General features: G+C 37.9%; 1 protein-coding gene across 1 annotated transcript; it reads left to right on the forward strand.

Annotated features, from left to right (window-relative positions):
- The first annotated feature begins 1,839 nt into the window (after positions 1-1,839).
- LOC145786548 (copper chaperone for superoxide dismutase-like) lies at positions 1,840-4,328 on the forward strand. Its single transcript, XM_082598221.1, has one exon. It carries the CDS (start codon positions 3,377-3,379, stop codon positions 4,154-4,156), a length of 780 nt encoding a protein of 259 aa, XP_082454347.1. The 5' UTR covers positions 1,840-3,376; the 3' UTR covers positions 4,157-4,328.
- Positions 4,329-9,500: the final 5,172 nt, after the last annotated feature.

Below are 9,500 nucleotides of genomic sequence, written 5' to 3' on the forward strand. Positions count from 1 at the left end.
TCTAGCTAATCCTACCAATGTCAAGTAATGCAAACGTAAATTGTTTCAGTTCAAGTTAATAATTACTTTTGTTTTTGCTGCTATTGAATTTGATAATAATCATGAAATGTTTGTGTTCGTTATTGAGTGACAAATTTTGTTTAATTATTTTTTTACTTTACAAATTCCCATCTTTAATTGTGGTTGGAAACGCTAGAATGCAATGTTTAGAAAGCTCGGCTTAATTTTTGGGAAAATGTGAATTAATGGTGCAAAGATATTTCTGATGTATATAATATGATGCTTTTGTCAATTATTTTGGCCCTGAATGCAGTTGTAATATAGTACTTGTAAGAAACAATGAAGCTAAAACTCAATTAGTAATTTTTTTCATTTTGTTAAACGCAGAAAGGTTAATTTTGCTTATTGATTCTATTGTAATCATTTGTGCTTAATATTGACCTTGTTGTAGTTTTTGTATGATGCATGTTTTGTTTGTGTTTCTCGTTGCTAAGTTGTAAATATTTCAGAATAATAAATTATTTAAATTTGAAACAAAATTTGAGCTAAATCCAAGTTATAAAATTAAAAAAATGTTGTTTTAAAAGAAATATATATGTACTAATTTTAGCAATTCTAAAAAAAGAATTTGATGTTCTTGAGGAATTCTGGAACTATGAAATAAGGATCAAAATTATTTAAAATGTGCAAAATGCAAATATTCTGAAATACGCAGCTCTAGGTACTGTGCTTGTCATTTGACTTACGTTGGCAAAGCATTTGTAATCCCATAAACAGGCAAAGCTCAGCAACAATACGACATTTAACATTGTAACACAAAAATAAATAAAGCGAACGTTTTCGACTATACATATCAGTCTTCAAAATTAGCATATTTTTACTTCGGCAAAAACGTTGCCGAGGCCAAACTGTAAAAGTTGAACTTACCTCGGCAATTGCTGTAAACATTTAGCCTATTACGAAAAGATTGTGCCAAAACATGTTGTGATGTAATAATACCAAAAGTAGCGATAAAGCGAGCAACGCGATACTCACGCTGTTACGGTAATTCACGTTAAATAACTCACAGAGGGGGGAGTATGTTCCCGGCGGGTTATATAGCGTAACAACAATGCCCGATAAGAAATTTACGTTTGTTTTACATTAATTTGACATCTAGCGACGTTGAATTATCATAAAATAACGTTAATTGCTCAACCAGGTACTGGTAACATATTAATTGCTCTCTGCGAAAGATTGCCTCGATTTACGTATAAGCTAACATAATTTCGGCACAATTGGGACACTGGGAGCAACACAAAGTCTGTTTGATAAAGAACTAGTTAGAATCGGTATCATCAGATGCTGTATCAGCTGGACGAGATAACGAAAAGCGATGCGCAATAAGGAGTAGATGCTGGCGTCTACTGGCGTTAAATCAATGCAAATAGGGTGATATTTCTATAAAAGATTCAATTCTCCTAGCTGGGCACGTGTCTCAGCGCCCGCAAAGGGTGTAGTCTAAGAAAATTATTTTTTTTTGTAATCTTGTGGTTCTTACAAGCGCTCGTGTGGCTTCGGCATTTTTATTGCCGACGCTAATGCGCCATTCATGCATCTGCGTTGGCAATCATCTCGGCAATCGCCGAGGCTAATTTCGAAGACTCCATATAATCCTTTTCAAGCCTATAAAAGAAAAAGTAGTTTTACATCGTATGAGAAAATACTAGAGAAACACAGTATAACGTCAAAAATATTGTTTAATCTGAACTTTGAAAGACTGCCTATCCTGCTCACACAGAAAATAACTACACAACACAACGGATCAAGTAGAGAATTAAGTTCTATTACGAGAACACGATTGGCAGTTTCGAATATTGTCTTTAATTGCACTGTTTTTACTTAGATTAGCCAAATTCAGATGTTCAATGTTCAAGTAATAAACTGTCATAGGATTCTTTCGACATTGTTCGTAATTGATTGTCCGAGTTCGACACCAAGATTCACGAGGCACAAATTATCAAATCTTTCAACCCAGGGCCCAACAGGCAATTGTTTGCCGGCGGTGCCTCCTATCTCTTAATCGTCTTTGATTGAATTGTCACGTGTGTTTCACTCATTGTTGCTTTTGTTTTGTGCAATTATCTCGTTTTGTGCTTAAGTCCATCTTGCGCAATCTGCCTGGATACTTCTCCTCTGAGCTTAATTCTCTACTAGTCTACTTGATCCGTTGTGTTGTCATTTTGTATGTGAGCAGAATAGGCAGTCTTTCAATGTTTAGATGAAGCAATATTTTTGATGTTATATTGTGTTTCTCTAGTATTTTCTTATGCACTGTATAAATACTTTTTTATAGGCTTGAAAAGGACTAATTATGTAGTCGAAAACGTTCGCTTTATTTATTTTTGTGTTACCATGTTAAATGTTTTATTGTTGCCGAGCTATACGTGTTTATGGTTGAAAAAATCACCTCTGTACCCAAGTTATATTTGTAATGCGCTTTTTAAATGTAAGTTACACAAATGTGCTGTCACTTGTGTTAAATGAAAATGTTTATTTTTGTAATTTTTACTATTTTTATACTTTGTGTACTAATGTGTCACAGGAAATTTTTCAAACTTTTCATGAACTAATTTGTGAAGGACAAATTTTGTGATTTTAAAAATGTTTCAAAACAAAAATATACATTACAAATGAAATCTTACGCAAGGCAAGCAAAGTTATGTTTTCTAATGAATGTTTCTGCTTTATATGTCAAAATATGTGATGGTTAAAGTTGACTCACAAAGCAGATTCTACTTGTGATCATTTTTATGAAACAGCATGTGCAGTCAGATTATTTTGGTTTCTGGCGTCTTTGTCAGTAATTCTATCAACTTGGATTGTTACAGTTTTTCTTATTTTTAACTGACCGAATAAGTGGAGATAGAGTGCCTGCCTTTAACTCGATCCATGTCATTTTGATACTTTGGTTGGTTGCATGCTCCAGGGTTGATGGGAATATTAAGTGGAGTTTTCCTTATTTCGTGGTACTCCGTTTGTCGAAGAATGACTGCTTGACAATTTCAAGAGTGTGTGGTTTAGTTATCCCGAGATTAATCATTACTTTTTTCAATGCTTGACATTAAAATGAGCATTTTTTTAATCCCTTTAAATTTGATTAAATATCGATTGTTTACATCTGCTTTGTAATAAGTTTATTGTATGCGTCTCCCACGATTTCATGTATCTTATATGTCTTATTTCGTTGCTTTATTGACCGTTTTGTTGTCTAGTTTTGTACGAGTTGTCTTTTATAACGATTCTTTGTTGAATGCACTAGGGACGCATGACAGAGGTCTAAGGCAAGTTGAAGAGTTTTTAGTTGTTTTTTTGTTGAACCTTCGCAATAGCAACAATGGAAGTTACAACTCAGATGGAATTTTCTGTCGAAATGACATGCGACGCCTGCGTCAATGCAGTGAAGGGAAGTTTGTCCGGCACCCCAGTGAAGCTGATATCGGTGGACTCCAACAAACAACAGGTTGTGGTTGAGAGTAGCTTGTCATGGCAAGAGGTGCAAGATGTTATAGAAGCATCTGGAAAACGGGCCGCCCTGGTTGGTTATGGATCGAATAAAGAACGTGGGAATTTGGGCGCTGCTGTGGCAGAGTTGTCAGGCCCGGCCGCGAAGGGAGTTGTAAGAATAGTTCAATTAAACAAGGACTTGTGTCTTTTTGACGGGATAGTTGATGGTTTGTTGCCCGGGAAGCATGGTTTAAGCGTACACGAATATGGTGACCTGTCCCAGGGGTGTGATAGCTGTGGTGGTCATTATAATCCTTCGGGTCATTTGCATGGGGACAGGAATAGTGAAGAGAGGCACCTGGGTGATCTCGGTAATATCATCGCCAAAGCGAGTGGACGATCTACATTTAAATTTACTGACAACCGTTTGAAAGTTTGGGACATGATAGGCCGGTCTTTGGTTATTCACGAACATGCTGATGACTTGGGCCGTGGTGGGAACGAAGCCTCGAAACTTGACGGAAATGTGGGCCGCGGAATTTTGTGTGGGATCATCGCCCGCTCAGCTGGACTAATGCAAAATCTTAAACGCTTTTGTGCTTGCGACGGAGTTCCTATATGGGAGGAAAGAAATGTTCCCATTGTTGGCAAAGAACGCCAAAAGCTTTAATTGTTCTCAATTAGACACGATCATGTTTGTAAATACAAACAACTCGGGTATTGTATTTATGTTGATAGGTTTTAGATATTAAATTACTTTGTATTAAAATCAAACTGTGTCTAGTTGCTGCCAAACTCGCTGATCTAAAGTTCTTTCGTCGCAATATAATTTTCTTCTGGAATCGATTTCTATTTCTTGTTGTCTGTATGACGACTGGATCCAGAGTGTTACAAATGTCTCATGTCAAGTCATTTGTTTGTATTGAACTTTTTACCAAGTTGCGAATGCAGTATTTGTGGCAGAGTTGGATCACTTACATAGACTGGTTCTGAAATTTGCAATTACTTCGAAATCCAATTAATTAGCTACACCTAGTTTCATTGTTTATGTTTATCAATATTTTTTTATAGCTTGATTTTATCCAGGACAGTAAAATTGCATTTCATGAAGATTAGGCTGCGATGTAAAAGTCCCTTGTGGACTCCAACTAGCGGCTCAACAAGAAAATATCATAGCGCAACTTACCAAATGTAATTTGGATCAGACGTTTTTTGAAATGCAGTACACAACAAAAAGTGTCAACAGCATCATCATCATCATAATCCATCGTCGGTTTGTTCCCCACTAGTGGGGGTGGCCGATTGTTTCCGCGCAGCAATTGTTTTTATCCCTTTTCTCCATTTCACCCTGTCCCTTGCATCTTCCTCCTTCAGTCCGACTTTTTTAAATTCATCCTTCACTTGTTGTTTCCACGTTCTTCTTGGACGACCGCGTTTCCTCTTCCCATCCACCTTTAGATCTAGTACCTTTCTAAGAAAATTTCCTTCTTCCCTCCTTATCACATGTCCATACCATCTTACTCCATTTGCCCTTGCCATTTGGTCTATGGTCTCTCTCATCTCTAGCATATCCAACAATTCTTCAGTCCTTCAGTCTTCAGCATGAAAATGTGAAGCCTAATTAACTACATTCACAATCATGTTTGTTCCAACTCTGAACTGTGTGGACAAAAGTTTTCTGCTTTCACCATAAGGAATGATTGTGAAGCTTCCACAGAGATTCAAGCTGGTTGTCTGAGATCGTTCGAAAAAACGATCTGATAAACAAACCGGAGATAACTTTGTCTTGTGGATTGGTACTAGCTTCCGATTGTTGAAGTCTTGTTGCCGGGGAATTTATTCCACCCATTAGATGCCGCTGAATGGAGAGCAGTCCTTAACATGCATTGCTCAAGCGCACACCACGAGAGTCGAACCAGCGCCGCTTGATCTTGAAGCTATTTCGTTCCAGAAGTCACCCGCTAACCAACTGAGCCATCAGGGCGGACAAGAACATACACTGCTCTACTGTGACGGGCGTGTTAATTAGGTTATTATTGGTATGTAGAGTTAACATATTGATACAAGCACTTTTTTCGTGCTTCGAATAAAAACGTTTAGTCATTTTTATCTTTTACAAGACTCCTTTCGAAAGCTATTCTTACCAAAGGTATGATTGGCGTCAAACATGGTATCCGATCACTTCAACAGCCTCATTCAAAAGCACTAAGGGAACGTTCAAATATTACGTAACGCCTTCGAGGGGGAGGGGGGGTTATGCAAAGCGTTACGTTAGCGTCACATCGGGGGGGAGGGGGTTCAAGCAAAACGTTACGTAACGCTTTCTAGTACGGAATGGTAGTTTTTTGTGCTGAATTCGTAGTGAAAAAGCGTTACATGGGGGAGAAGGGGATTGAAAAAAGCGTTACATGGGGGAGGGGGGGGTCAAAAATTCGGAAAAAAAGCGTTACGTAATATTTGAACGTTCCCTAAGTGGACTGAATAATTCAGACCAGGGAGCACTTCAACTACAGTAGAACTCGGTTAATCCGGATTCGATTTGACCGGCAATTCCATCCGGATTAGGCGAAGATCCGGATTAACCGATGACGGTTCTATCAAGCGTGACGTTACCTAAAATCTAAATAGAAGGGTATCGGTAAAAATCACCGAAATTGAACGCATTAGTGTGGTCATCTGCCAATTCCGAGACGGGCGATCACACCACATTAGCGACCCAGTGATAGAGTTCTTTTGAAATGCATGTAAAATGAATGTATTTGTAGACTCTGCGTCTAACGCAAGAACACACTGGCAAAAGTTACATCTTCAGACATGCGTGTCGGAATAATCTGTAGTCACTCAAAACTTTTGAAAACAGTTACCGAAGACGAGTTTCTATGGAAAACTTACAAAAAATCGGGCAAATCCGGATAAAGCGATAGAGAAAGCGCAACTTTTGTCCGGAATAGGCGAAGATCCGGATTAAATAATCCAAAGCTGTTTCTCAAGAAAAAGGTTACAAATCATTTGTACTTCCAGTTTTATCCGGATTAACCGAGTTCTACTGTACTTCATTATGTTAGCCTTGGTGACCAGACGTACGCCAACGGCTCGAAACTTCTAGTACAGTGTAAATATAATGAAAACTCTCGAGGTTCCGCCTAGTAGGAAATGGTGAGTACCATAATCACCATGGAGTGTTGTTGACGTGCTGGTTTTACGGGGCATTTCTACTCCAGTAGACCCACATGGGATTTCCACTTCTCACGGTCGGATCCCAACAAACTCCACTCTCGTTGGTCGATCAATCAGCCTTCAACAAGTCCCCACCCTTGATAGAAGAGTGGTGTTGCTTGAATAGAGCCCGCTGCGGAAGCGGGAGTAATAAAAGCAATCTCTTCCGATGGAAGATGACTCCCGATCAAGACGGACTATATTAGAGGCCATGACAACGTACAATGGGATTGTTAAAACTGGGGGCAGATAGTGACGTCATAGTGCCATTGTCTTCAATGAAATTTCTCTGCAGATGCTTCCATTTTGCAGTGCATTTAGTGCAGGGTAGTCAGGAGTTATTTTACTTTAATGAATACCGGTACAGTAGCCTACTTAAGTTAGAACTCTAAACTTGGTAGGAAAGTAATTTATAGGTGTCCTATATCAGCATAAGGATGAGATAGATCGATATTTGAAACAGAAATAGCCTACTTTGATTTGTTTTGGTATTTCAAAATATGTTTTTTTAATCGTTTCCAAATCTAAGCAATTTCATTTGGTTGTGCGTTTGAAACGACAGTGAAAAACTGGAGAATCTGAGAACGTAGGCCTAATAAGCTGCCAGACTAAATTTGACCCAACACGTCTGATACCTATATGAATGAGAGAGTCTCCTACAAGTCAGCAGTTCTTGAGATCACCAGCTGAGTGTATGAAACTGCCATACAGAACTACTAAACTAGGCTACTAGTTTGAGAATCTCAAATAGGCCTATTAGTTTCTGTGAGGTAGAAAACGAATAATTTACTTTTGCCTTTTCCGGCGTATTTTTTTTATCATTTCATTTTGATTTGAAGCAACTTATACTTTTCTTGGCTTCCCCCTAGGCCCTAATCCATATTTCGGAAATTTTTGCAATAAACAAATTGATATCATCAGTCAAAAAGTTTTCCAACCCCCAGTGCTATTGCATGGTAAGCTGCTTTTCCGGTTGTAATACAATGATTGTTTTTACGTTCATGGATGATTTGATTCGAAACAGCATAGCCTAATTAAATTGCTGGTCGTCATTTGAGCTATTAGGGCGGAGGCCCGGAGGGTCTACTCTTGAGCAGCCTTGATGGATAGGCTATTTAACGTCTTAATACGTCTATATTTGATTCAATCTTATATTTGATTTGTTTTACGTTGTGAAGCGTTGTTTGTGATATATTAGTACTCTTGTAAATATGGTTAAGAAGTGCTGTGTCTTTAATTGCAATGGAAATTATAGTGAAGAAAATAAAGTTGCAGTGTTTAGACTGCCTAAATGCCAACCGGAACGTGATAGATGGCTTGCCACTATCCCAAGGGATAATATTCCCGACTCAAAGGACACCGTCGTTTGTGAACGCCATTGGCCAGAAAACTATCCTACCACCATCAAGTATGGGAAAGTAAGACCTTTGTATCCACCATCTGTGTTTACCTGTGTCCCTTTGAGTTTAGTTCCTTCAACACCGTTTCTTCCTAGAAGTACTCAAAGGGCGTTAAGTGGAATTCGCAATCAGCCTGTTGATGAATTACCTAGTTTTGACAAAAGTGACATTATTGTGAGCTTTGAAAATCTCCTGGCTAATGCTTTTAGTGTCCAATTTCCTTTTTTAGCAGGTGATGACATTGTTGTATTTCGGGCTCATCAGACGCTTGTTTTTCAATGCAAGGAATTTATGCAAGATTCCGGCATACCCAAGTTTGTGTTAAGAATTGATGACAATCTGAGCTTTGAAGCATTTCATTCTGGAGTAAAATGCTCTATAACGTCTCTATCAGCAAGTAAATGTTCCAGATGGTCACAAATTCAAGAAGCTGTGAGATTCTTGCATTATATGGAATTATCTCATCAACAAAGCATTCTTTTACAACAGATGAAATCTATGAATTTTATGCCGGCTATAGAAAAGAAATACACCGTGGAAACAATCGTTAGGTCCTTCGAATATTTTTCTTTGTCCAGAAGCTCATACAACCGACTGAGACGGGATTTTAAGTTGCCCAGTACTAGAACACTTACAAGACTCACATCAATTGTCAAAAACACTGATGATTTTTCTTTTCTTCGGAACGTTTTTGCTTCAAAAAACGTTCGAAAGTTGTTTCGAATGTTTCGAAAAGTTTCGAAAGCTCACTGTCGTATTTTAAGCAATATCTTTTTTAACAACTATTCTTCACTTTATTGTCCCAGATCTGACAAAGAGCCGAGACAGATTCTCAAGCTTGGGAGTTAATTATCATGGATTAGTTAACGTTAGTTTATGAGCTTTTCTGGATATTTATCTTGTTTTTTTCTTGAGTGTTCTCATTAATACTACTATAAGTCGGGTTAGCATAATAGTCAAATTATATTGACCTACTAAAGATGATGCGTATCAGCCTTGTCTCGATATTGACTTGTTTATAAGGCTTGGTGAATGATGCATTACTTTTTACACGTTAACAATTAATCTTTTAACTAACCGAGTCTAGGCTACGAGTAGCTGGTGCATTGTTTTTTACATACTTTTGGCTAGTGATGTTACCACTTTTTTAAATATCTCAGTGTTATCATGGCTCATCCACCGCAATTTTCAAGGTTGGTGTGGTACAATATCAGTATCACGAACGATTTAATTGTATTTTTCCTTTTACAAGTTTGTGATGGGCCCGTTTGATACAAGATTAAAAAATACTTAAATTGTTTACAAGACGAGTAGCGTAGCCTGCTTGGCGATTTATTTCAACTTTCAGTAGGCGACCGTTCTGTAACAACATACAGTATTAATTTTTTAAAGCTGCCA

This window comes from Aplidium turbinatum, chromosome 17, assembly GCF_918807975.1.
Source record: "Aplidium turbinatum chromosome 17, kaAplTurb1.1, whole genome shotgun sequence".
Lineage (NCBI taxonomy): Eukaryota > Metazoa > Chordata > Ascidiacea > Aplousobranchia > Polyclinidae > Aplidium > Aplidium turbinatum.

Coding starts and splice junctions, on each gene's coding strand:
- LOC145786548 (XM_082598221.1), top strand. CDS start 3,377: ATGGAAGTTACAACTCAGATGGAATTTTCTGTCGAAATGACATGCGAC.